At 59.7% G+C, this 27,983-nt stretch overlaps 3 protein-coding genes across 6 annotated transcripts; all 3 read right to left on the reverse strand.

Annotated features, from left to right (window-relative positions):
* LOC107307098 (sodium/calcium exchanger 2) lies at positions 1 to 7,743 on the reverse strand (the record flags this gene model as incomplete). Its single annotated transcript, XM_085534878.1, has 8 exons — positions 7,608 to 7,743; positions 4,789 to 5,089; positions 2,887 to 4,339; positions 1,968 to 2,071; positions 1,859 to 1,876; positions 1,423 to 1,544; positions 865 to 964; positions 1 to 176 (listed from the first exon to the last, which is right to left on the reverse strand). Coding segments are annotated over exons 2-8 (2,268 nt in total), but the record flags the coding sequence as incomplete, so codon positions are not given.
* Positions 7,744 to 8,060: 317 nt separating this feature from the next.
* On the reverse strand, positions 8,061 to 17,108 carry LOC107307116 (KICSTOR complex protein kaptin). Its single transcript, XM_085534905.1, has 11 exons — positions 16,804 to 17,108; positions 15,452 to 15,534; positions 14,551 to 14,635; positions 14,387 to 14,441; positions 13,953 to 14,028; positions 13,785 to 13,858; positions 12,713 to 12,822; positions 11,593 to 11,818; positions 10,512 to 10,647; positions 9,339 to 9,500; positions 8,061 to 8,353 (listed from the first exon to the last, which is right to left on the reverse strand). Exons 1-11 carry the CDS (start codon positions 17,006 to 17,008, stop codon positions 8,249 to 8,251), a joined length of 1,317 nt encoding a protein of 438 aa, XP_085391031.1. The 5' UTR covers positions 17,009 to 17,108; the 3' UTR covers positions 8,061 to 8,248.
* Positions 17,109 to 17,776: 668 nt separating this feature from the next.
* On the reverse strand, positions 17,777 to 27,983 carry LOC107307099 (alpha-soluble NSF attachment protein). 4 transcript variants are annotated; one of them, XM_085534907.1, is made up of 11 exons: positions 27,852 to 27,983; positions 24,816 to 24,895; positions 23,646 to 23,762; positions 22,966 to 23,012; positions 22,816 to 22,893; positions 20,705 to 20,760; positions 20,328 to 20,412; positions 19,764 to 19,868; positions 19,295 to 19,363; positions 18,334 to 18,384; positions 17,777 to 18,216 (listed from the first exon to the last, which is right to left on the reverse strand). In XM_085534907.1, the coding sequence occupies exons 1-11, from the start codon at positions 27,947 to 27,949 to the stop codon at positions 18,115 to 18,117; spliced, it is 888 nt and encodes a 295-aa protein (XP_085391033.1). In that variant the 5' UTR covers positions 27,950 to 27,983; the 3' UTR covers positions 17,777 to 18,114. The 4 variants fall into 4 exon arrangements, with proteins under 4 accessions (XP_085391033.1, XP_085391032.1, XP_085391035.1 ...); XM_085534906.1 differs by having other exon boundaries at positions 23,646 to 23,795; XM_085534909.1 differs by lacking the exon at positions 19,295 to 19,363.

Genomic DNA, 27,983 nt, shown 5'->3' on the forward strand with positions numbered 1-27,983 from the left:
CGTGAGGACCCCGATGAGGAGGATGGAGACCCCGAAACAGGCCCAGCCGTTGCAGTACTCGGTGGGGGGGACGCAGGCAAACAGAACCTTCCAGAACACGGTCAGGAAATGCATCACGTAGTCGAAGCACGACGGCAGGCGCTCCTCGCGGCCGTCCTCATCCTCCTCCTCCTCACCTGGGGAGGAAGGCTGAGTCAGAGCTGGGGGGAGTGGGGTGACCCAAAGGGTCCCCATTGACCATAGAGCATCACCAGGGTGTAGGGATGGGCATGGGGTGACCCCAAAGGGGCCCCATTGACTACAGAGCATCACCGGGGTGTAGGGATGGGGTGTGGGGTGAACCCAAAGGGACCCCATTGACCATAGAGCATCACCAGGGTGTAGGGATGGGGTGTGGGGTGACCCCAAAGGGGCCCCATTGACTATAGAGCATCACCGGGGTGTAGGGATGGGCATGGGGTGACCCCAAAGGGGCCCTATTGACTACAGAGTCCATTGAGTACAGAGCAAGACCAGGGTGTTGGGATGGGCATGGGGTGACCCCAAAGGGGCCCCATTGACTACAGAGCAAGGCCAGGCTGTAGGGATGGGCATGGGGTGACCCCAAAGGGGTCCCATTGACTATAGAGCATCACCAGGGTGTTGGGATGGGCATGGGGTGACCCCAAAGGGACCCCACTGACTACAGAGCATCACCGGGGTGTAGGGATGGGGTGTCCCCCATGCTTGAGTGTCCCCATGGTTGGGTCCCCCCATGATGGATGCCCCCTATGATGGATGCTGCCATGGTTGGGTCCCCCCATGATGGATGCCGCCCATGATGGCTGTCCCCATATTTGCTGTCCCCACGGTCGGGTTCCGCACCGGCGCTGACGGTGATGGCCTCCAGGAACTGCTCCCTCCATGAGTGTGTCCCGATGACGGTGGCCAGGTTGGTCTTCTTGATCAGTTTGTCCACCGTGTTCTGTGGGACCGTTGGCCCCATTGGCCCCATTAGCCCCCATTGTCCTCCTTTGTCCCCTATTGTCCCCCATAGTCCCCATTGTCCCCATGTCCCCATTGTCCCCACATCCCCATAGTCCCCATTGTCCCCATGATGTCCCCATTGTCCCTATATCCCCACGCTGTCCCCCCATGTCCCCACACCCCCATAGTCCCCATTGTCCCCATGTCCCCATGATGTCCCCACATCCCCATGTCCCCATTGTCCCTATAGCCCCACTATGTCCCCCCATGTCCCCACACCCCGCAACCCCAGTTGTTCCCACGCTGTCCCCATATCCCCCCTTGTCCCCTTGTCCCCTTGTCCCCCCTTGTCCCCTTTTCCCCCACTGTCCCCTTGTCCCCCCTGTCCCCATATCCCCCCTTGTCCCCTTGTCCCCTTGTCCCCCCTTGTCCCCCCTTGTCCCCTTGTCCCCCTGCCTTGAAGTCGTAGCTCTCCTCGATGACGACCTCCAGGCGGCAGTTCTCCCCCAGGATGGGTTTCCCCATCTCTGCGATGCGTCGCGCCTCCTCCTCCTCCGCCGACAGCACGCGGTCCTCGGCTGCACGGCACGGCGTGGGGGTGGCAATGGGGTATGGGGACATGGGGGGTGGCAATGGGGTATAGGGACATGGGGGGTGGCATTGGGGTATAGGGACATGGGGGGTGGCATTGGGGTATGGGGACATGGGGGTGGCAATGGGGTATGGGGACATGGGGGTGGCATTGGGGTATGGGGACACGGGGGTGGCATTGAAGTATGGGGACATGGGGGGTGGCATTGGGATATGGGGACAGGGCACCCGCCCTCCTATGGGCTTCATCCAGCCAAGGAGGAGGAGGAGGAGGAGGAGGAGGAGGGAGGAAGGCTCTTACCTTGGTTCAGCAGAAGGGCTGCAGAGGGGACAGGAGGCAGTGAGAGGCTGCGTGTCCCCCTGTGACCCTCCCCACGACCCCCCCATGTCCCCCCCCATATCCCCCCTACCCGAGATGCCCCGTTTCAGCCAGCGCGGCGGCCCCAGCTCGATGAAGAAGTTGTCCCTCTTCTCGTACTCCTCATCGTCCACAATCTTCACCTGCAGCGTCTTCCTGGGGGTGGGGATGTGTGGGGGGGTGTCACCTCCAGGGATGAGCAGGGAGGATCCTCACCATCCTTCTGTCCATCCATCCATCCATCCCTCCATCCATCCATCCATCCATCCCTCCATCCCTCCCTCCACCCATCCACCATCCATCCATCCATCCATCCATCCATCCATCCATCCATCCCTCCATCCATCCATCCCTCCATCCATCCATCCCTCCATCCATCCATCCATCCATCCATCCATCCATCCATCCATCCATCCATCCATCCATCCTCCATCCATCCCTCCATCCCTCCATCCATCCATCCATCCCTCCATCCATCCATCCCTCCATCCATCCCTCCATCCATCCATCCCTCCATCCATCCCTCCATCCATCCATCCCTCCATCCATCCATCCATCCCTCCATCCATCCATCCCTCCATCCATCCCTCCATCCATCCATCCATCCATCCATCCATCCATCCATCCATCCATCCCTCCATCCATCCATCCATCCCTCCTCCATCCCTCCATCCATCCATCCCTCCATCCATCCATCCATCCCTCCATCCATCCATCCCTCCATCCATCCCTCCATCCATCCATCCATCCATCCATCCATCCATCCATCCATCCATCCATCCATCCATCCATCCATCCCTCCATCCCTCCATCCATCCATCCATCCATCCATCCATCCATCCATCCATCCCTCCATCCATCCATCCATCCATCCATCCCCCCACCCCTCCATCCCTCCCTCCCTCCACCCACCCATCCCTCCATCCCTTCCCCACCCCTCCATCCCTTTATCCCTCTCCCCCCGTCCTCACGCGGTCTCATCATTGCGGAACTCCAGCTCCCCGCACGCATCCTCATAGTCCACCCCTCCTCCTCGTGCCGTCCCCTCCACGGTTCTGTACGGCAGCATCACGGTCCCTCGCGCTCCGGAGCTTCTCACCACCGTCACCTCCACGGCGCCCTGGCACTCGCTGACGTGCACCACGCGCTCCTGGAAGGAGAAGATCCCGGCGTGGTCGTCATCCAAGATGGTGACGGTGGCCACCAGCGGCGCCACCAGGCGACCCTTGGGGTGCTCGGCCGAGTCGGCCTCGAACATCCCCTCGGCGTCGCCCACGCGCAGGTTGAGCAGCCGCACGAAGAAGTGCTCGTCCTCCTCGAAGATGTCGTCGTCGATGATGCCGATCTTCAGCTCCTTCTGCGTCTCCCCGGGTTTGAAGATCAGCGTCCCCTCGCTGTACTCATAATCCGAGCCCGCCTTGGCCGAGCCGTCCTCCGTCTTGTAGTCCACGTAGAAGGTGTGATTGAGCTCGGCTCCGTGCTGACACGCCACCGACAGCGTGACGGCGCCGCAGTTCTCCAGGCAATGATAGAGACACGGCTCGAAGAAGATGCGGCTGCACGTCTCCTCCTCGGCGTCCGACGGCACCTCCAGCAGCGCCGACGAGCGCTTGGAGAACTCGGCCACGTGCTTCTTCAGCACGTTCCCGGCTCCCGTCATCATCCTGGTGGCCTGGATGCGGTAGAAGGCCCGGCTCTTCTGCTGGTGCAGCAGGGCGTAGTAGTTGGCCATGTCCACCAGCTGCTCCAGCTCGCGCTCGGGGTATTTCTGCTTCAGGTCCTTCAGGATCTGGATCACCTCCCGCCGGCTCTCGTCCAGCTCCTTCTCCTCGGATCCAGCTTGGAGGGCAGGGGAAGGCGTGGGGCCGGAGGAGCCTTCGGCCTCGCGGCGCTCGGGGGGCTGGAAGCCACCGTCCATCTCGATGCCTTTGGGTAACTCGGCCTCGGTGCCGATGATGATGCCGCTCCGCGGGTCGGCGCGGTAGCGCTTGTAGACGTACTTATAGAACAGCAGCCTCTTGTCGGCCGCCCACGCGAAGACCACGCAGACCGGGAAGAAGATGAGGGTGAGCAGAGCTTCCCACACCTGCACCACACCGGGGGAGATGACGGCCAGGATGAGGTAGAGCCAGATGTAGGCGAAGATGCTCCACGCCGTCACGAAGAAGACACGGAGGTGTTTGATGCGCCGGCTCTCCCCACTGGGTATCACATAGACGCAGACGGCGATGACCACAAACATGTTGAAGGCGGCGCTGCCCACAATGGTACCCGGACCCAATTCTCCTGCCTGGAAGTTGTGGCCGCACACTTCGATCACTGACAGCAGGATCTCCGGAGCCGATGAACCCAAAGCCATCAGGGTCAGGTTGGACACTGTCTCGTTCCAGATGCGCACGGTGCCGATGCTGGTCTCACCGTTGGCTTTGAATCACAGAATCAAGCACAGAATCAATGAGCCGGGTTGGAAGGGACCTCAAGGATGATGGAGCTGAAGGACGATGGAGCTGGAGGATGATGGAACTGAAGGGTGATGGAGATGAAGGACAATGGAGATGAACGACGATGGAGATGAAGGACGATGGAGATGAAGGACGATGGAGATGAACGACGATGGAGATGAAGGGTGATGGAGATGAAGGACGATGGAGATGAAGGGTGATGGAGATGAAGGGTGATGGAGATGAATGGATGACGGAGATGGAGTTGCTTTAGGCTGCAATGGGGTCGCCCCATAACCTTCTTTATGCTGAACAAGCCCATCTCCCTCAGCCTGTCCCCACACAGGAGGTGCTGCAGCCCCCTGACCATCTCCATGGCCCCCTTTGGACCCTCCCCAGCAGCCCCCTGTCCTTGTACCCAGGTCTCCACACCTTTGGTGATGGTGATCTCCTTCTCCTTGGAGGTGATGACCTCGATGGAGGCCATGAAGCGGTCGGCGATGATGGAGACGCCCAGGAACATGTACATCATGGCCACGAAGTAGACGACGGCGCGCGCCGCCTTGTCACCGAATGAAGGGTCGTCGGGCTGCCAGACGGGCAGCAGGACGCCGGGCTGGCAGCGGTTGGAGCCCTGGCACGTCCCATTGACTTCCCATGTCGGCTCCGGGGCGCACGGCTCAGCCAGCAGCAACATGGCCGCCAGCGCCGCCCGCCACGCCGCCATGACGGCCTGTATGGGGGGAGGGGAGGGGTCAGAGGGGTGGGGGAGAGGGGGTGGGGGAGAGGGGGGCTGATGGAGAGTGATGGTGGGTTGGGGGAAATGGGTTGGGGTCAATGCGTTGGGTTGGGGTCAATGCAGTGGGTTGGGGTCAGTGCAGTTGGTTGTGGTCTATGTGTTGGATTGGGATCGATGCAGTGGGGCTGGGATTAATGCAGTGGGGCTGGGATCGATGTAATGGGGTTGGGGGGCAGCGGGGTTGGGGGGCAGTGGGTTGAGGCCATTGCAGTGGGTTTGGGATCAGGGTTGGGGGCAAAGCTCTGGGTTGGGGGCAATGCAGTGGGGCTGGGGACAATGCAGTGAGGATGGAGGCGATGCAATGGGGCCAGAGGTGATGCAATGGGGCTGGGACCCACAGCTATGGGGCGCAAAGCAGTGGGGCTGGGGACGATGCAGTGGGGCTGGGGACGACACCATGGGGCTGGGGATGATTCAGTTGCACTGGGGGCAACGCAGTGGGGCTGGGGATGATGCAGTGAGGATGGAGGTGATGCAATGGGGCTGGAGACGACGCTATAGGGCTGGGACCCACAGCTGTGGGGCGCAGAGCAGTGGGGCGGGCCCCATTGGAACCGCCCACGGCTCCGGGGGTGCAGGGATGCGTGGGCGCGCGAGGCTCCGCCCGGCAACCGCGTAGTTCCCATGGCAATCGGGGGATGGGAACGGCTCGGAGACGGGGGATGGAGCGGGAAGGGGGGACCAGAGGGGACCCCACAGTGAGACCCCCACAGTGAGACCCCCACAGTGAGACCCACACCGTGAGCCCCACACCATGAGCCCCACACCATGAGACCCACACTGAGCTCTGCCCCACAATCCCCCCATCGCTCCAGCCCCACTCCTCCATCCATCACCCCCATCCCCAGACCTCGCTCCCCATTCCCCCCACATCCTTATCCTCCCAGCCCCACATCTCCGCCCCACATCTCACCCCACTGCCCCATCCCTCCATCCCATCCCCATTGCCCCCATGTCAATGTACCCCCCCCCCCCATTCCGGGGCCGTGGAGCCGTCGCCTCCGCTCTGAGCGGTGCAAACACAGCTGTAATTAATTTAATCGGCTCATTAACAGCGTCTGGGTGAAACAGCAATTAAAGCGTCAGGGGGGAAAAGCACGACGGGGTGGGAGGGGGCACAGGGAGCGGCCACGGGGGCAACGCTACGACCCCGACCCACGGCCCCAGCGGGGGGACAGGAGAGAGGTGGGTCTAGGGTTACGTTGGGTTGGGTTGGGGTTGGGGTTGGTTGGGGTTGGGTCTGGGTTGGGGTTGGGGTTGGGGTTAGGGTTAAAGTTGGGTTGGGGTTGGGGGCGGTTGGGTTGGGGTTGGGTTTGGGGTTAGAGTTGGGGTTGGGGTTAGAGTTGGGGTTGGGGTTAGAGTTGGGTTGGGGTTGGGGTTGGGGTTAGAGTTGGGTTGGGGTTGGTTGGGTTGGGGTTGGGTTTGGGGTCGGTTGGGTTGGGGTTGGGGTTAGAGTTGGGTTGGGGTTAGGGTTAAAGTTGGGTTGGGTTTGGGGTCGGTTGGGTTGGGGTTGGGGTCGAATCTAGGGTGGAGTTTGGGGTCATTGGGTTGGGGTTAGGATCCAGTCTGGGGTTGGGGCGGTTGGGTCTGGGGTTGGTTGGGTTGGGGTTGAGTTTGGGGTTGGTTGGGTTGGGGTTAGGGTCGAATCTGGGGTTGGGTTTGGGGTCAGTTGGGTTTGGGGTTGGTACGGCTTGGGTTTGGGGTTCACTGAGTTTGGGGTTTGGTTGGGATTTGTTGTGTCTGGGGTTGGGTTTGGGGTTCACTGCATTGGGGTTGGGGTTGGGTTTGGGGTTTGTTGCATTGGGGTTCGGGGTTCCATTGGGTTTGGGGTTCGGTTGGGTTTGGGGTTGGGTTTGGGGTTCACTGAGTTGGGGTTGGGGTTGGATTTGGGTTGGAGTTGGTTGTGTCGGGGTTGGGTTTGGGGTTGGGGTTCCCAGCTTTGGGGTTGGGTTTGGGGTTGGTGGGGTTTGGGGTTCAATGCATTGGGGTTGGGGTTGGGGTTGAGCTCAGGGCTGAGGTCGGTTGCCCGACCCCTCAATGGGGACAGAGCCGGGAGCTGCTGGGGAGTGGGAGATGGGGGGGGGGAGATGGAGGAGGAGGAGGAAGAGCAGCGGGGGGGGGGGGCACCTGATGCTGCCAGCCCCGATCCCAGAGACCCCCGGGTGGGGCCATTGGGGGGGGGGGGTCGCAGGGACCCTCATCACCGACCCCATCCCTCCCCCTCAGCCCCGTCCCATCCTCATCCTCATCTTCATCCCCATCCTCCCCCCAACCCCGTTCCCCCCCCCTCCAATCCCTCATCCCTCCACCCCCCCCCGCCCACCACCTGTTCCCATCCCCGAGAATCCCCCGGGGTTCCCCATCCCCACAGCCCCCCCCCCCCCCCCGTGGGAGCCCCCACCCCATAGAGACCCCCCCCCAAATGCCCCCCCCCCCCCGCTCCCATTCCCACCTCTCAGCGCCGTCCGTCCCCGCTCCTTCCCGGCTCCTTCCCCGCTCCGTTACCGCTCCATGGCGCGGGCGGGGGGGGGGGCGGGGGGGGCGGAGGCAAAGCCGATGGGGGGGGACGAGAAAAGGGGGGGGGGGGGGGGGGGTACCGGAGAGCCCCGCCCCCATTTCCCCCCCCCCCGGCTTCCCCCGCTGCAAACGGCAGCGCCGCGCGTTCAGCACCACAGCCGCGGACAGCGCCCGCGTGCCTCAGTTTCCCCCACGTTGTTGGGGGGGGGGTCCTCACTCCGCCCCCCCCCCCAACCCCCCCCCCATCCTCGGGGGGGTCCCCAAAACAAAATGGGGACAAACGACCCCCCCCCCCCCCCCCGCCGCGTGCCTCAGTTTCCCCTCCCCAGACCCAGATTAACACCCCCCCCCCAATGGAGCCCCCCCCCCCAATGTTGTCACACGGGGGGACGGAGCGGGGCCGTTTATTGGGGTCTTCGGGGGGGGGGGGGGGGGGCAGCAAAAGGTCGGCGCCACCGCCTGAATTTTGGGGCCATTTCTCCCCTTTTTGGGGCCATTTCTCCCCTTTTTGGGGCCATTTCTCCCCTTTCCAGCCCTTCCTTTGGTCCCCCCCAACCCCCAACCCCCTCCCCCCCCTCACATGGGGGTCCCGGCCCCCTCCCCCCCCCTCTGCTGAGCCCTCCGTGCCACCTCCCTGCGCAGCCGCTCCTTCAGGCGCTGAGCTGTGGGCTCCAGGCTGTGCTGTGGGGGGACAGGGGGGCACAGTGACCCATAGGGGACAAAGGGACCCATAGGGGGACACAGGGACCCATAGGGGACAAAGGGACCCATAGGGGGACGCAGGGACCCATAGGGGGACAGAGGGACCCATAGGGGACAAAGGGACCCATAGGGGGATGCAGGGACCCATAGGGGGACAGAGGGACCCATAAAGGTGACATAAGGACCCAGTGGGGGACAAAGGGTCCCATAGGGGTGACACAGGGACCCATAGGGACCTATGGAGTGACCTGGGGACCCACTGGGGTGACATAGGGACCCAAAGGGGGACACAAGGACCCATTGGGGGACACAGGGACTTATGGGGTGGCATAGAGACCCATAGGGACCCATGGGGGTGACATAGGGACCCATAGGGGGATGCAGGGACCCATAGAGGTGACATAGGGACCTATGGGGTGACACAGGGATCCATTGGGGGACACAGGGACCCATAAAGGTGACATAGGGACCCAGTGGGGGACACAGGGACCCATAAGGGGACATAGGGACCTATGGGGTGGCATAGGGACCCATAGGGGGGACACAGGGACCCATAAGGAGACATAGGGACCTATGGGGTGGCATAGGGACCCATAAGGAGACACAGGGACCCATGGGGTGCCATAGGGACCCAAAGGAGGACAAAGGGACCCAGTGGGGGACACAGGGACCTATGGGGTGGCATAGGGACCCATAAGGAGACACAGGGACCTATGGGGTGGCATAGGGACCCATAAGGAGACACAGGGACCTATGGGGTGGCATAGGGACCCAGTGGGGGACATAGGGACCTATGGGGTGGCATAGGGACCCATAAGGGGACATAGGGACCTATGGGGTGGCATAGGGACCCATAAGGGGACATAGGGACCTATGGGGTGGCATAGGGACCCATAAGGAGACATAGGGACCTATGGGGTGGCACAGGGACCCACGGGTGACACGGGGGGGGTTGAGCACCCACCTGCAGGACGTGCAGCCCCTGCAGACACCCCACGGCCACCTCCCGCAGCCCATCCCCCGTCAGGTCGGCCCCACACAGCGCCAGAACCGGGCCGGGAAAGCGCCGGGTCCAAAGCAGCTGGAAGCCGCAGCGCCGGCCCCGGTACCCGTAACACAGCAGCTCCTATAGGGGCAGAATAAGGGGTGGGGGGCTCAAAGACCAGCCCCCCCCCACAGCACAAACTCCATCCCCCATTATCATCATATGTCCTGGGTCCTGGGGGGGTCATAAGGGGGTTATGGGGGTCCTGGGGGGGAAAAAGGGGATGGAAGGTCCTGGGGGGGGGGTTATGGGGGGTCCTGGCAGGGTTATGTGGGTCCGGAAGGGTCCTGGGGGGACTATGGGGGGTCCTGGGGGGTTACAGGGGGGTTATGGGGTTCCTGGGGGGGGCTACGGGGGGTCCTGGAAGGGTTATGTGGGTCCTGAGGGGTCCTGGGGAAGTCCTGGGGGGGTCCGGGGGGGAGTTATGGGGATCCTGGGGAGTCCTGGGGGGGTTATGGGGGCGTTATGGGGGGACTATGGGGGGACAATGGGGGGTCCTGGAGTGACTATGGGGATCCTGGGAGGGTTATGGGGTTATGGGGGGGTTATGGGGGGACTAGGGGGGCTCCTGGGGGGGGTTATGGGGATCCTGGGAGGGTTATGGGTTTATGGGGGGGTTATGGGGGGACTATGGGGGCTCCTGGGGGGGGTTATGGGGATCCTGGGTAGTTCTGGGTTGGTTATGAGGGCATTATGGGGGGTCCTGGGGTGACTACGGGGATCCTGGGGTGACTATGGGGATCCTGGGGGGGTTATGGGGATCCTCGGGGTGTTATGGGGGGACTAGGGGGCTCCTGAGGGGGGGTTATGGGGATCCTGGGGAGTCCTGGGGGGGTTATGGGGGCGTTATGGGGGGAAAATGGGGGGTCCTGGGGGGACTATGGGGATCCTGGGGTGACTATGGGGATCCTGGGAGGGTTATGGGGATCCTGGGGAGTCCTGGGGGGGTTATGGGGGTCCTGGAGGGGTCCTGGGGTGACTATGGGGATCCTGGGGGGGTTATGGGGGTCCTCGGGGTGTTATGGGGGGACTATGGGGGCTCCTGGGGGGGACTATGGGGGGCTGATGGTCCCCCCCCCCCCCGGGCCGTACCTGCCCATAGGTGCCCAGCAGAACCTCGCGGCCGCCGTCCAGCGCCGTGCAGGACAAGATGGCGCAAAGCACCGCGTCGTGTTGGGAACTGCCCGGCAGGGAAAGCTGCTCCGACAGCCCACGGAGCAGAACGTCACTGGGGGGACAATGGGGGCAATGAGAGCGAACAATGGGGGACAATGGGGGACAATGAGATGGAACAATGGGGGACAATGAGAGGGAACAATGGGGGACAATGAGATGATGGAACAATGGGGGACAATGAGAGGGACAATGAGAGGGAACAATGGGGGGACAATGAGAGGGAACAATGGGGGGCAATGAGAGGGAACAATGGGGGACAATGAGATGATGGAACAATGGGGGACAATGAGAGGGACAATGAGAGGGAACAATGGGGGGACAATGAGAGGGAACAATGGGGGGCAATGAGAGGGAACAATGGGGGACAATGAGATGATGGAACAATGGGGGACAATGAGAGGGACAATGAGAGGGAACAATGGGGGGACAATGAGAGGGAACAATGGGGGGCAATGAGAGGGAACAATGGGGGACAATGAGAGGGACAATGAGAGGGAACAATGGGGGGACAATGAGATGGATGGGGGGACAGGGATGGATGGGGGGACAGACAGAAGGACATGGGGACGTGGGGATGGATGTAGGGACATGGGGATGGATATGGGGATATGGGGACATGGGGACAGACAGAAGGATGTGGGGACATGGGGATGGGGATGGGGAGGTGGGGGTGGTTACAGGGACATAGGGACAGACAGAAGGATATGGGGACAGACAGAAGGACGGGGGGACACAGGGATGGATGTGGGGACATGGGGACAGACAGGACAGGGGGACATGGGGACAGACATGGGGACAGATATGGGGACAGACACGGGGACAGACATGGGGACAGATATGGGGACAGATATGGGGACAGACATGGGGACAGATATGGGGACAGACATGGGGACAGACATGGGGACAGATATGGGGACAGACATGGGGACAGACATGGGGACAGACATGGGGACAGACATGGGGACAGATATGGGGACAGACATGGGGACATGCTCACCGATAGACCACGGACATCTCGATGGTGCTGGCCACCAGCAGGCTGTAGTGTGGGGTGGGATCCGGGCCGGGGGCTGACGGCCCCACATCGTCCCTATGGGGTCCCCCCACATCGTCCCTATGGGGTCCCCCTGTGACGTCCCCGTCGTCATCCGGCTCCTCCAGGGGGAAGAGCAGCACGGTGGAGATGGGCCCGTCCTGCTGGATGCTCCAGCTCTGCAGCACCGCTGGGACATGGGGACACACATCAGGACCACGGGGATGTAATATGGCCATGGGGGCACCCATGGGGACATGGTATGGCTATAGGGACACCCATAGTATGGCTATGGGGACATGGTATGGCCATGGGGACACCCATAGGGACATGGTATGGCCATGGGGACACCCATGGGGACATGGTATGGCCATAGGGACACCCATAGTATGGCTATGAGGACATGGTATGGCCATGGGGACACCCATGGGGACATGGTATGGCCATAGGGACACCCATAGTATGGCTATAGGGACATGGTATGGCCATGGGGACACCCATGGGGACATGGTATGGCCATAGGGACACCCATAGTATGGCTATAGGGACATGGTATGGCCATGGGGACACCCATAGTATGGCTATGGGAATATGGTATGGCCATAGGGACGTGATATAGCCATGAGAACATGGTATGGTCATAGGGACACCCATGGGGACATGGTATGGCTATAGGGACATGGTATGGCCATAGGGACAAGGTATGGCTATAGAGACACCCCTAGTATGGCCATGAGGACATAGTATGGCTATAGGGACATGGTATGGCCATGGTATGGCCATAGGGACACCCATAGTATGGCTATGGGGACATGGTATGGCCATGGTATGGCTATAGGGACATGGTATGGCCATGGTATGGCCATAGGGACACCCATAGGGACATGGTGTGGCCATAAGGACACCCATAGGGACATGGTATGGCCATAGGGACACCCATAGGGACATGGTATGGCCATAGGGACACACATAGGGACATGGTATAGCTATAGGGACATGGTATGGCCATGCTATGGCTATAGGGACATGGTATGGCCATAGTATGACCATAGGGACACCTATGGGGTCACCCGGCGCCACTCACCGCGCGTGTCCTGGTCCACGTGAGCCACGCGGACGTACCCGCTCTGACAACCCACGGCCGTGAGACGGCGCCGCGACAACGGCACCGCAACGACGTCCAACCACAGCACACTGCGGGATGGAGAGAGGGGATAGGGGGGATATGGGGGGGGGACAGAGGGGGACAGCATGGGGACATTATAGGGACGTTATGGAGATACCATGGGGACATTATGGGGACATTATGGGGACATTGAGGGGACATTATGGGGACATCATGGGGATATCATGGGGATATTATGGGGACGTTATGGGGATATTATGGGGATATTATTGGGACATTATGGGGATATTATGGGGTTATTATAGGGACATTATGGGGATATCATGGGGACATTATGGGGACATTATGGGGACATTATGGGGATATCATGGGGATATTATGGGGACATTATGGGGATATCATGGGGATATTATGGGGTTATTATGGGGATATTATGGGGACATTATGGGGATATCATGGGGACATTACGGGGACATTATAGGGACATTATGGGGATATTATGGGGACATTATGGGGATATCATGGGGACATTATGGGGTTATTATAGGGACATTATGGGGATATCATGGGGATATTATGGGGACATTATGGGGGTATTATGGGGACATTATGGGGACATTATGGGGATATTATGGGGATATTATGGGGACATTATGGGGATATTATAGGGACATTATAGGGACATTATGGGGATATTATGGGGACAACATGGGGACATTATGGGGATATTATGGGGATATCATGGGGATATTATGGGGACATTTTGGGGATATTATGGGGATATTATGGGGTTATTATATGGACATAATGGGGATATCATGGGGTTATTATGGGGACATTATGGGGGTATTATGGGGACATTATGGGGATGTTATGGGGATATCATGGGGATATTATGGGGACATTATGGGGATATTATGGGGATATTATGGGGACATTATGGGGTTATTATAGGGACATTACGGGGATATAATGGGGATATTATAGGGACATTATGGGGACATTATGGGGTCATTGGGCCGTTCCCCACCTGCTGGGCAGCTCCTCCAGCTCCGGGAACAGCTCATGGACCGGCTGCTCCTCGAACTGATGCAGCCCCTCGTTCTGTGGGGGGACAATGGGGACAAACAATGGGGACAATGGGGACAATGGGGGCAGCAGGTGACACCCCCCCCCAGTGCCCCCCATCCCCTCTCACCTCCCGGTACAGATGGACCCCGGGGTCGGTGCCGCTCAGCAGGAAAACGGTGTCACATCTGTCCCCAATGCAGACCCTGGGGGGGGGACACAATGGGGGCAATGGGGGGACACAGCATGGGGACATAGGGGGGACAGGGGCAGCAATGGGGCACAATGGGACACAATGGGACACAATGGGGCACAATGGGGCACAATGGGACACAATGGGGACACAATGGGACACAATGGGACACAATGGGGACACAATGGGACACAATGGGGCTCAATGGGGGCACAATGGGGCACAATGAGACACAATGGGGCACAATGGGGCTCAATGGGGCACAATGGGGCTCAATGGGACACAATGGGGGCACAATGGGGCACAATGGGACACAATGGGGCACAATGGGGCACAATGGGGACACAATGGGGCTCAATGGGGTGACATACTCAGCATGGCACAGCTGCAGGGGGGTGAAGCGCAGCTCCAGGTTGAGGCAGCTCTCTGTGGGTGGGGGGGTGACATCATCATGATGACGTCATCACAATGATGACATCATCACAGTGACGTCATCACAGTGACGTCATCACGGGGCCATGGGGGCGTCACCCACGTGCCACCGAGTCGAGGTCGAACTCGCAGCCCGGCTCGTAGTCGCAGTAAATGTTGAGGAAGGGGCTGGGTTTGTCCCCCGAGTCCTGATGGTAATTAACGACCCCGTTAATTAACGACCCCATTCATTAATGACCCAATTCATTAATGACCCCATTCATTAATTACCCCACTCATGAACGACCCCATTAATTAACAACCCCATTCATTAACGACCCCATTCATTAATTACCCCATTCATTAAAAACCCTATTCATTAACGACCCCATTCATTAACGACTCTATTCATTAACGACCCCATTCATTAACAACCCCATTAATTAATGACCCTATTCATTAACGACCCCATTAATTAATGACCCCATTCATTAACAACCCCATTAATTAATGACCCTATTCATTAATGACCCCATTCATTAATGACTCTATTCATTAACGATCCCATTAATTAATGACCCCATTCATTAACAACCCCATTAATTACCCCACTCATGAACGACCCCATTCATTAACGACCCCATTCATTAACAACTCTATTCATTAATGACCCCACTCATTAATTACCCCATTCATTAACAACCCCATTAATGACCCCATTCATTAATGACCCCATTCATTAACGACCCCATTAACGACCCACACCTTCATGGAGGCGCTGCCCCATTGATGACCCCCAAGCACTGAATCAAGTGATGCCCCATTAATTAGCGACCACCCTCCTTAATGAAGACGATGCCTAATTAACTAATTACCCCTCTACCTTAATGCATGTAACCCTATTAACTACCACAGATAACATCCAGTTCATTAACCCTTTGCCTTAACGAAGGCGATGCCCAATTAAGAAGCCAACCCACCTGAATGGGGGCCATGCCCGGCTCGTTAACCATGGAGTTAATTACCTTAATGAAGGTGATGCCGACCACCAGCCCCCGCTTTGGGGCCGACTTCTGGAAGCAGCCGATGGAGACGATCTCGGCATCCACTGCAGGGAGGTGGCGGGGGGGGGGGATGCCCCCAAGGGACCCCAATGAGGGACCCCCAATGGGACCCCCTCAATGGGACCCCACCCATAGACCCCCATGGGACCCCCACAATGGGACCCCCACAATAGGACCCTCACCCATGAGACCCCCATGGGACCCTCCCATTGAAACCCCACCCATGAGACCCCCATGGGACCCTCCCAATGGGACCCTCTCAATGGGACCCCCACCAATGAGCCCCCCAATGGGACCCCCACCCATGAGACCCCCATGGGACCCCCACAATAGGACCCCACCCATGAGACCCCCCCAGTGGGACCCCCCCCATAAGACCCCCACCAATGCGTCCCCCCAATGGAACTCCCAATGGGACCCCCACCAATGGGACCCCCAAGTGGGACCCCCCACCCATGAGCCCCCCACCAATGGGACCTCACCAATAGGACCCCATCCCATGAGACCCCCAATGAAACCCCCACCCATGAGACCCCCAAAGGGACCCCCCAGGGGGAACCCCCCCAGTAGGACCCCCACAAATGAGCCCCCCCTCCAATGGGACCCCCCACCAATGAGCCCCCCCTAGTAGGACCTCACTAATGGGACCCCACCCATTAGACCCCCCCAATGAGCCCCCACAATAGGACCCCCACCAATGAGCCCCCCAATAAGACCCCCCTTTGACCCCCCCCATTTAACCCCTCTCTGCCCCCTCCCTCAGACCCCTCCCCCTTTTAGCCCCGCCCCCTTCCCTTAGCCCCGCCCCCTCCCCAATCACACCTACCCATTGGCTGCAACACATCCTAAGCCCCGCCCCCTTCAATTAGCCCCGCCCCCAAAATCTCACCCATTGACTGCAACACACCCTAAGCCCCGCCCCCTTTATTTTAGCCCCTCCCCCCCATCTCACCCACCCATTGGCTGCAACACACACTAAGCCCCGCCCCCTTTATTTTAGCCACGCCCCCTTCGTTTTAGCCACGCCCCATCTCACCCAATCATTGGCTGCAACACACCCTAAGCCCCGCCCCCTCCCTTAGTCCCGCCCCCTCCCCAGTCCGGCCCAGCTATTGGCTGCAGCACATCCTAAGCCCCGCCCCCTTATTTAGCCCCGCCCCCTCCCCAGTCCCGCACACCCCAAGTCACGCCCCCTTTATTTTAGCCCCGCCCCCTCCCTAATCTCACCCAGCCATTGGCTGCAACACACGCCAAGCCCCGCCCCCTTTATTTTAGCCCCGCCCCCCATGACCCGGAAGTACCCGCCCCCTGACCCGGGATGTAGGTGAACTGCAGCTCCGTGGCCACCGGGCGCAGTTTGTGGCGCAGCTGCTGGTACCGGAAGTGCAGCACTTTGCCCTTCAACGTGGCCGCCAGGAGCCCCCCGGCCCCGGGCAGCGCCGCCAGCCCGAACACGTTGCTCTGCGACGGGAGGCGGCTGCAGCTGTCCTCAACCAGCGGACACGGACCCGCCGCCATCGCGGATCAACGGCACCGGCACCACGCGGGGCAGCCCCGACAGCGCCGAGATCAGCCGTGGGGGCCTTCCATGTGCGCGGCGATGTGACGTCATCGAGACGCGACGGGTGGGGGAAAGGACAACCAATGGGAAGGCGGGGTGGGGAGGAGTGGGCGGGGCTTTGAGCTGCGACGGGTGGGAGGAAGGAGCCAATGGGAAGGCGGGGTGGAAGAAGTGGGCGTGGCTTAAGGAAGTGGGCGTGGTTTAAGGGAGGAGGCGTGGCTTGAATCCAGGGGGCGTGGCCTAAGGCAGCGTCCCTATAGGGCTATGGGGGTCAGTGGGGCAGCAATGGGGCACACTGAGCCCCCCCCCCCTTCAAAAGCGAGGGGAAATGGGGCACAAAGGGACCCGCAGAGGGAACAGGGGGAGGTTATGGGGCAGCTATGGGGCACGGGAGGGTATAAGGGGGCTGTAGGGCAGAGCTACAGGCAGCCAGAACCACTTGGGGTATGGGGCAGGGAGGTGGGGGGGGGGGCTATGGGGCAGGATGGAGGGGGCTATGGGGCAGGAAGGTGTGGGGGGGCTATAGGGCAGCTATGGGGCAGGAAAGCATTGGGTATGGGAGGGTCTATAGGGCTGGAAGGTGTTGGAGGGGCTATGGGGCAGGATGGGGGGGGCTATGGGGCAGAATGGGGTTCTATGGGGCAGAAAGGTGGGGGGCTATGGGGCAGGATGAAGACCCCCCCCCCCCCCATGAATTCAGTCCCCCAGCATCACTCCAAGCCCCCTCGGCTCATGCAACGTTTATTGGCCACGGCGCAATGGGGCACTACAGCAAAGGGGGGGGGGGGACACAGCAGCAGCTGTCCCCCCTCTATGGGGCTGGCACCACCCTCACCCCATAGAACAGCCCCCGCTGTGGGGCAGCAGGAGGGGCTGATTTGGGTGGGGGGGCTCTGCCCACACTGAGGACCCCCCCCCCAGCCCTCCATGGTCCCGATACACAGAGGGGGACCCCAAAGCTTCCAACCCCAAATGGCTGCGAGAATTAAATAGTGGGGGGGTCTATGGGGCAGAGGTTCCTGTACAGGGGGATTTGGGGGGGGGTCGTTGGGGGGGGGGGGTCTCAGCGCAAATCCTCCTCCTCCCCCTGGATGGTTTTCTTGATGCGCAGTAACATGGTGGTCAGCCACTGGTCCAGGCGGGAGATGGAGTCGTACTCCTTCACCTTTAGGGACATACAGGGGGGATGTGGGGGGAGATGTGGGGCAGGGGGGATGTGGGTCAAAGGGGAGACCCCCATATATTCCTAATTGGGGGGGGGGTGTTTCAATGTTGGACGTACCGCGTCGGTGTAAGCGTCGACGTTCTGCTCCTCGTGGGCATCCAGCAGCTTCTGGCAAAGGGGGGCAGAAAAAGAGGGTCAGACCCACTGATCTATGGGGCTGCCCCACTGATCTATGGGGCTGTGCTGCTGATCTATGGGGCTGCCCCACACTGATCTATAGGGCTGTGCTGCTGATCTATAGGGCTGTCCTACTGATCTATGGGGCTGTCCTACTGATCTATAGGGCTGTGCTGCTGATCCATAGGGCTGTCCTACTGATCTATGGGGCTGTCCTACTGATCTATGGGGCTGTCCTGCTGATCTATGGGGCTGTCCTGCTGATCTATGGGGCTGTCCTACTGATCTATGGGGCTGTCCTGCTGATCTATGGGGCTGTCCTACTGATCTATGGGGCTGTCCTACTGATCTATGGGGCTGTCCTACTGATCTATAGGGCTGTGCTGCTGATCCATAGGGCTGTCCTACTGATCTATGGGGCTGTCCTGCTGATCTATGGGGCTGTCCTATTGATCTACAGGGCTGTGCTGCTGATCTATGGGGCTGTGCTGCTGATCTATAGGGCTGTCCTACTGATCTATAGGGCTGTCCTATTGATCTACAGGGCTGTGCTGCTGATCTACAGGGCTGTGCTGCTGATCTATGGGGCTGTGCTGCTGATCTATGGGGCTGTGCTGCTGATCTATGGGGCTGTCCTACTGATCTATGGGGCTGTGCTGCTGATCTATGGGGCTGCCCCACACTGATCTATGGGGCTGCCCCACTGCGCCTCCCCCAGGAGGAAAACCCATTCCCCTGGTGCAGGAAACCCCTGAGCTGTGCGTCACTGCTGCTGGCTCCGTCCCATTGCACAGATGGGGGAGCTGTGGGGGGGGTCGTTGGGGGGGGATGCACCGCCCCCGTCCCCCCCCATGGGCTCCTGGCTGCAGCCCCGGCCCCACAGCGGGGGGGGCTCACAAACCTTGAGCAGTTTGCATTCACGGGAGTCCGTGAAGGCGGGGAACATCTCCTCGTATTTCTGCACGGCCAACTGCAGGAGGAAACCACGGGGGGGTCACGTGCAAAGACCCCCCCCCCCAAATCCCCCCCAGCCCCAACCTTGAGGGCACCTGTGAGGCCACCCCAACCCCCACCCCCCATAATATCCCCCCCCACACTCCCCCTATTCAACACCCCCCAATATTCCCAACCCCAGGCTCCCCCAATATCCCCCCCACCAACACTCCCCCCCCCCTCCCCAATATCCACCCCCCCAACCTCAGGATCCCCCAAAACACCCCCCTCCCCAACGACCCCAGGCTCCACCCCCCCAAACCCCCCCCCAGCAACCCCAGGCTCTCCCCCCTCCAACCCCCAAGCAACCCTAAGCTCCCCCCCCACCCCAATGACCCCCGCCCCCCCCAAAGACCCCAGCCCCCCCCCCCCCCGACCTTGGCGTTGAGCATGTCGATGCAGAAGTGGCAGAGCGCGGCCTTGAAGAAATACTCCTTGGCGCTGTATTTGAGGAGGGGGCTGTCCATGGCGCTGGTGCCCACCTGGGGGGGGACGAGTTAAAGGGTAAATGGTGGGTACAGGGAATGGGGGGGGGGGGCACAGGCACTGGATATGGGGCAGAGGGACCCCCAGTTATGGGGCAGAGGGCTACAGGGTACCCATAGCCAAAGCTTATGGGGCAGAGGGACCTAAAGCCATTGATACCCACCACTTATGGGGCAGAGGGACCCCCAGCTATGGGGCAGAGGGCTACAGGGTACCCATAGCCAAAGCTTATGGGGCAGAGGGACCTAAAACCATTGATAACCACCACTTACGGGGCAGAGGGACCCCCAGATATGGGGCAGAGGGCTCTAAAACTGCCCATACCCACCACTTATGGGGCAGAGGGACCCCCAGCTATGGGGCAGAGGGCTCTAAAACTGCCCATACCCACCACTTATGGGGCAGAGGGACCCCCAGCTATGGGGCAGAGGGCCCCAGTCCCCCCACATCCCCACCTGCTCGTAGATCTCCACGGCCTTCTGATACTGCTCCAGCTGTGCCGCGTACGTGGCCACCTTCAGCAGGCATTTATTGGCCGAGCTGTGGGGGGCACAGAGCTCAGCACAGCCCCATAACCGCTATGGGGTTGGGGGGCACAGCCCCATAACTGCTATGGGGTGTGGGGGCACAGCCCCAAACCATTATGGGGTTGGGGGGCACAGACCCATAACCATTATGAGGTTGGGGGGCACAGCCCCATAACTGCTATGGGGTTGCATGGGGTTGGGGGGCACAGCCCCATAACTGCTATGGGGTTGCATGGGGTTGGGGGGCACAGCCCCATAACCGCTATGGGGTGGTTGGGGGGGGGTTCCACCTTCAGAGGCCTCACCTGTTGGACTCTTCCCCTTTGTAGTAATCCGCTGCCTGCTCGTAGTGCGCGATGGCCTGAAGGAGGAGGAGGAGGAGGGGAGGAAGGTTGGGGGGGGGTCATGGGGAGGGGGGTTATGGGGGGGGGAGGAAGGAGAAGGTTCCTCAGTGATATTTATACCCATCAAATCCCAGCCCTGGATCTATTTGGGGCTGAACACGGCGCCTGCACCGCCGTCGCCCCCGCGCATCCGCCGCCATCTGTGTGCACAGGGGGGGGGGGATGGAAAGCGGCCCCCCCTGCCTGGAGAAAAGCTGTTTTCCTGCTATTTCAACCCGTTTGTTAACTCACCTCGGGGGGGGGGGTGGGTTGGATCGGGGGGAATTGCACTGAAAATGGGTCAGTTTGTGGAGGGGGGGGAGGAAGAGGAAGGAGGGAGGGGAAGGAGTATCTGATGCAGGGATGGGAATGTGGCCAGGGATGGATGCTATGGGGTGAATGGATGCTATGGGGTGAATGGATGCCATGGGGTGAATGGATGCCATGGGGTGAATGGATGCTATGGGGTGAATGGACGCTATGGGGTGAATGGATGCCATGGGGTGAATGGACGCTATGGGGTGAATGGACGCCATGGGGTGAATGGACGCTATGGGGTGAATGGATGCCATGGGGTCAATGGATGCCATGGGGTCAATGGACGCCATGGGGTGAATGGACTCTATGGGGTGAATGGACGCTATGGGGTGAATGGACGCTATGGGGTGAATGGACGCCATGGGGTGAATGGACTCTATGGGGTGAATGGACTCTATGGGGTGAATGGATGCTATGGGGTGAATGGACGCTATGGGGTGAATGGATGCCATGGGGTGAATGGATGCCATGGGGTGAATGGATGCCATGGGGTGAATGGATGCTATGGGGTGAATGGATGCCATGGGGTGAATGGATGCCATGGGGTGAATGGATGCCATGGGGTGAATGGATGCCATGGGGTGAATGGATGCCATGGGGTGAATGGACGCTATGGGGTGAATGGATGCCATGGGGTGAATGGACGCTATGGGGTGAATGGACTCTATGGGGTGAATGGACGCTATGGGGTGAATGGACGCTATGGGGTGAATGGACTCTATGGGGTGAATGGACTCTATGGGGTGAATGGACTCTATGGGGTGAATGGATGCTATGGGGTGAATGGACGCTATGGGGTGAATGGATGCTATGGGGTGAATGGACGCCATGGGGTGAATGGACGCTATGGGGTGAATGGACGCCATGGGGTGAATGGATGCCATGGGGTGAATGGATGCCATGGGGTGAATGGATGCCATGGGGTGAATGGACGCCATGGGGTGAATGGACGCCATGGGGTGAATGGACGCCATGGGGTGAATGGACGCTATGGGGTGAATGGACGCCATGGGGTGAATGGACGCCATGGGGTGAATGGACGCTATGGGGTCAATGGATGCCATGGGGTCAATGGATGCCATGGGGTCAATGGATGCCATGGGGTCAATGGATGCCATGGGGTGAATGGATGCCATGGGGTGAATGGATGCCATGGGGTCAATGGACGCTATGGGGTCAATGGATGCTATGGGGTGACAGCACAGGGAGATCCTGTGGTGCAGGATGTGGGAACTCGTTACGTTTGTAATTAACCAGGTTTAACTCGTTCATGTCTGTAGGGGAAATGAACCCCACGGAGCCACAGTTGGGTTGGGAAGGTCCTTAAAGATCACAGAACCATGAAACCCTACACTGGATGGGTTGGGAAGGTCCTTAAAGCTTCCAGAACCATGGAACCCTACACTGGATGGGTTGGGAAGGTCCTTAAAGATCACAGAACCATGGAATCCTACAAGCAGTGTGATGGGAAGGTCCTTAAAGCTCACAGGACCATGGAATCCTACACTAAGTGGGTTGGGAAGGTCCTGGCAGGTCCCAGGACCATGGAATCATAGAGTGGGTTACAGAGCATGGAACCATGGAACCCTACACTAAGTGTGTTGGGAAGGTCCTTAAAGATCACAGGACCATGGAACCCTACACTGTGTTGGGAAGGTCCTGGCAGGTCCCAGCATCACGGGACCCCCCGTGTTGTGGTGGGAGGGGCCGCTCACCTTGTCGATATCCACCAACTCGCCCTCGTAGATCTCGGCGATGGAGATGTGGTGTTTGGCTGCGATGGTGAATCGGCCCTGAGGGCACAGAGCCGAGTTCGGTACCGGAACCGGCGGCACCAGAACCCAAAGGGGAAGGGGAACCCTCACCATGTCCGTGTAGATCTCAATGGCCCGGATCAAACAGTTAATGGCCTCTGGGGGAGGAAAAACAGCTTCAGTGTGGGGCAGAAAGGGGTCACGGTCCCAGTACTGACCCTAATAAGGCCCAGAATGGAAGGGGATGGTGTTGTCCATCAAATTAATGGGGGTGTTTCTCTGCTCCACCCCCCGCTGCCCCCCCCTTTGGGTCCTGGCAGGTCGGTGGTGATGGGGAGGGGGGGGCTGAGCGCCCCACAAGTGCTCAGGGAAGGGAAAGGAGAACAGGACACAGGGCAGATGATGGGGATGTGGATCTTCAGCAGATTAAACAAATCCTCCGTGGGATTAACCGTGTTTTCTCTTTGTTATCTGCTCTGAAAATGACCCAAACTGACCCAGGGGGGGGTCAATGGTGCCCCCCCCAGCACCCCAAGGAACACCCAGCCCCCCCAGGATCCCCATAAGGCACCCAAGACCCCCTCAGTATCCCCCACAGCCCCCCCACATCCCAAGGAAACCTCATTGCTCTCAGGACATCCCCAGTGCCCCCACCACATACCCAGGACCCCCATGGACCCCCCCACCCCAGGACCCCCATGGACCCCCCAGGACCCCCATGGACCCCCCAGTGCCCCCCCCACCCCAGGACCCCCATGGACCCCCCAGGACCCCCCCCCATTTGTTCTCACCCTGGGGGTCCGCCTTCTTGAAGGCGTTGCCGGCGTCCACGAAGTTGGTGGCGGCGTCGTGCTTGCTCTGCAGCTGGAGGTGCAGCTGTGCTGCCTGGCAGAAGGCGTTCCCTGCAGCTGGGGGGGGGCAAAGAGCATCGAGCCCCCTTTCTTTGGGGTCACAGTGTTGGGGGGATACATAGGGTTCAAAGATGGATGTGTCCCAACACAACGTGTCCCCCCACCAACCCAACCCATGGCCAACACAACACGACCCCAACCCAACCCATCACCAACCCAACCCGTGGCCAACCCAACCCAACCCATGGCCAAACCAACACGACCCCAACCCAACCTACGGCCAACCCAACCCATCACCAACCCAACCCATCACCAACCCAACCCATCACCAACCCAACCCATGGCCAACCCAACACGACCCCAACCCAACCTATGGCCAACCCAACCCATGGCCAACCCAACCTATGGCCAACCCAACCCATGGCCAACCCAACCCAACTCAACATGACCCCAACCCAACCCATGGCCAACTCAACACGACCCCAACCCAACCCATGGCCAACCCAACCATTCCATCTCAACACAACCCCAACCCAATGTGTCCCCCCCATCCCACCGTGCCACCCCCAACCCAACACATCCCCTTCCATACCAACACGACCCAACCCAATATGTCCCAACCCAATGCATCCCAACACGATATTCCCCCCCCACCCCAACCAGACCCAACCCAACGTGTCCCCCCACCAACCCAACCCATGGCCAACCCAACCGTTCCATCTCAACACGACCCCAACCCAACGTGTCCCCCCCAACCCAATGCATCCCCCTCCATACCAACAAGACCCAACCCAACCCAATCCATCCCAACACCATGTCTCCCCCCCACCCTAACCAGGCCCAACTCAAAGTGCCCCCATCCCAATCCATCCCAACACAACATCTCCTCCCCAACCCTAACAGAACCCAACCCAACCCAATCCATCCCAACACGATGTTCCCCCCCCCCCGACCCCAACCAAACCCAACCCAACGCGTCCCCAACCCAATCCATCCCAACACGATGTCCCCCCCCCACCCCAACCAGACCCAACCCAACGCATCCCCCTCCGTCCCAACGCGCCCCCAACCCAACACGGAGGGTCTGCTCCACTTTGGGGTGCTTCGTACCACTCCAGTTTTTGGCCATTTTGAACATGTTGGCGGCTCTGGCGTAGATGTCGCATGCTTCCTCAATGCGGGAGGAACCCCTGGAAGGGAGCAGAGGGAAAATGGCCGATCCATTGGGAACCCCAACCCCAAGGAGAAGGAATTGGGTCGTGTGGGGCTCCCCACGGCGCTGGGAATCCCAAACCCAGAGGGATGGAACCATGAAATGCAACATGGGGCACCCCACAGCGCTGGGAATGAGATGGGATCTGGGGACCCCAACCCCAATGGGATGGAAGCAGGAGATATGGGGCTCCCCACAGTGCTGAGCATCCCAATGAGATGGGATATGGGATCCCCAACCCCAATGGGATGGAAGCAGGAGATGTGGGGCTCCCCATAGCACTGGGAATCCCAATAAGATGGGATATGGGATCCCTAACCCCAATGGGATGGAAGCAGGAGATGTGGGGCTCCCCATAGTGCTGAGCATCCCAATGAGACGGGATATGGGATCCCTAACCCCAATGGGATGGAAGCAGGAGATGTGGGGCTCCCCACAGTGCTGAGCATCCCAATGAGATGGGATATGGGATCCCCAACCCCAATGGGATGGACACAGGAGATGTGGGGCTCCCCATAGCACTGGGAATCCCAATGAGAAGGGACTGTGTCATGTGGGGCTGGAAATCCCAACCCCAAAGGGACAAAACCTTGAGACGTGGACCCCAGCAGCGCTGTGAGCATCGCCGCCCTTCACTAATTACAAACCTAATTACTAATTAGCGGCACCAAAGAGCCCGAGCGCCCCCCCCGCCTGCTGTCACAGCTCAGCATTATGCAATTCCCCCCCCTCCCTCGTGCTGGAATGGAGCCCCCCCCCCATCTCCTTCCAGGAGGAAATCGTTTCATTCCCTTCGCCATCTGGAGGGGCCCACGCTCAGGGACGCGGGTGGGAGGGCAGCAAATGCCATTTTTGCCATTTCTTCCCCCTTTTTCCCCACCTCCTCCCCCCCCCCCCCCATAGGAATGCAGCGCTCCCAATGGATGCATCCCAAAGATCCATGATTCCTCCCCCCATTGACCCCACAACCACCTGGATCTGCCCCCTGGCCCCATGTTCAACCCTCTGCTGCCCCACATCCCACCCCCCCCAGGCTCCTAAAAGCTCCTCGTGCCCCCCCAGAACCAACCCCACAACCCAGAACCCTCCTAAAGGTGCCCAGCCCCCCCAGAACAGTTCCCAATACAGCTTTAAGCTCCCCTAAAAGCTCCCAATGCCCCTAAATCCCCTTTTAACCCCCCAGAAGCTCCCAAGATCCCCCTCAAAAGGTCCCACTGCCCCATTAATCCCCCCAAAAGCCCCATTAATCCCCCCAAAAGCCCCATTAACCCCATTAATCCCCCCCAAATGCCCCATTAACCCCATTAATCTCCCCCCAAAAGCCCCACGGCCTCTATTAACCCCCCCAAAAACTCCATTAATCCCCCCAAAAGCCCCATTACCCCTATTAATCCCCCCCCAAAAGCCCCACTACCCCCATTAATCCCCCCCCAAAAGCCCCACTACCCCCATTAATCCCCCCCAAAAGCCCCACTACCCCATTAATCCCCCCCAAAAGCCCCCTACACTGATTAATCCCCCCAGAAGCCCCATTAATCCTCCCCAAAAGCCCCACTACCCCCATTAATCCCCCCCAAATGCCCCATTAACCCCATTAATCCCCCAAAAGCCCCATTAACCCCACTAATCCTCCCAAAAGCCCCATTAGCCCCCCCAAAAAGCCCCACTATCTCCATTAATCCCCTCAAAAGCCTCATTAACCCCTATTAATCTCCCCAAAAGCCCCACTACCCCTATTAGTCCCCCCCAAAAGCCCCATTACTCCAATTAATCCCCCCCAAAAGCCCCTAAAACCCTTATTACCCCCCCAAAAGCTTCCAATAGGCCCCAATCGCCTCCAATAGGCCCCAATAGCCCCCAATAGCTTCCAATAGGCCCCAATAGCCTCCAACAGGCCCCAATAGCCCCCAATAGCCTCCAATAGGCCCCAATAGCCTCCAACAGGACCCTATAGCCTCTAATAGGCCCCCAATAACCTCCAATAGCCTCCAATAGCCTCCAATAGGCCCCAATAGCCTCCAATAACCTCCAATAGGCCCCTATAGCCTCCAACGGGCCCCTATAGCCTCCAATAGGCCCCTATAGCCTCCAATAGGCCCCAATAGGCCCCCAATAACCTCCAATAGGCCTCAATAGCCTCCAGTAACCTCCAATAGGCCCCAATAACCTCCAACAGGCCCCAATAGCTTCCAATAGGCCCCAATAGCCTCCAATAGCCCCCAATAGCCTCCAATAGGCCCCAATAGCCTCCAATAGGCCCCAATAGCCTCCAATAGGCCCCAATAGCCCCCAATAGGCCCCAATAGGCCCCAATAGCCTCCAATAGGCTTCAATAGCCTCCAATAGGCCCCAATAGCCTCCAATAGGCCCCAATAGCCTCCAAAAGGCCCCAATAGCCTCCAACAGGCCCCAATAGCCTCCAATAGGCCCCAATAGCCTCCAATAGGCCCCAATAGCCTCCAATAGGCCTCAATAGCCTCCAACAGGACCCTATAGCCTCCAATAGTCCCCAATAGCCTCCAATAGGCCCCAATAGGCCCCCAATAACCTCCAATAGGCCTCAATAGCCTCCAGTAACCTCCAATAGGCCCCAATAGGCCCCAACAGCCTCCAATAGGCCCCTATAGCCTCCAATAGGCCCCAATAACCTCTAACAGACCCCAATAGCCTCCAATAGGCCCCAATAGCCTCCCATAGGCCCCAATATCCTCCAATAGCCCCCATAGCCTCTAACAGACCCCAATAGCCCCCAACAGCCCCCAATATCCTCCAATAGGCCCCACTAGGCCCCAATAGCCTCCAATAGGCCCCAGCCCCCCGCCCCCCCCAGGCCTTTCCCCTTCACACAGGCCTCACCGCGCCCCCCCCCGATTCCCACCTCTCCCCCCCCCTCATTCCAGGCCCCCCCCTCGGCCGTTCCCCCCCGGACTCACCCGAACAGCCCCGCGAAGAAGGACTGGGAGCCCCGCACCTTCTTGTCGGCCTCGGCCAACAGCTGCAGCGCCTCCTTCTCCTTCCCGGCCTGGTCCATGGCGGCCGCCTTCCGCCTTGACGGGACGTCAACT

This window comes from Coturnix japonica, unplaced genomic scaffold (assembly GCF_054131305.1).
Source record: "Coturnix japonica strain WE unplaced genomic scaffold, WE-NBRP24 Scf103, whole genome shotgun sequence".
Lineage (NCBI taxonomy): Eukaryota > Metazoa > Chordata > Aves > Galliformes > Phasianidae > Coturnix > Coturnix japonica.

What these genes read in the sequence shown, in the direction of transcription:
- LOC107307116 (XM_085534905.1), bottom strand. Translation starts at nt 17,008, where the DNA reads ATGGCGGCGGGTCCGTGTCCGCTGGTTGAGGACAGCTGCAGCCGCCTC. An exon ending in CGTGGACCAGGACACGCGCG is followed by an intron (nt 11,819 to 12,712) that starts GTGAGTGGCGCC and finishes CCCATGTCCCAG; the next exon opens with CGGTGCTGCAGAGCTGGAGC. An exon ending in AGGGGCTGCACGTCCTGCAG is followed by an intron (nt 8,354 to 9,338) that starts GTGGGTGCTCAA and finishes GTCCCCCCACAG; the next exon opens with CACAGCCTGGAGCCCACAGC.
- LOC107307099 (XM_085534906.1), bottom strand. Translation starts at nt 27,949, where the DNA reads ATGGACCAGGCCGGGAAGGAGAAGGAGGCGCTGCAGCTGTTGGCCGAG. An exon ending in AATGGCCAAAAACTGGAGTG is followed by an intron (nt 23,796 to 24,815) that starts GTACGAAGCACC and finishes GTGACCCCAAAG; the next exon opens with AAAGGGGGCTCGATGCTCTT. An exon ending in TCGACATGCTCAACGCCAAG is followed by an intron (nt 19,364 to 19,763) that starts GTCGGGGGGGGG and finishes TTCCTCCTGCAG; the next exon opens with TTGGCCGTGCAGAAATACGA.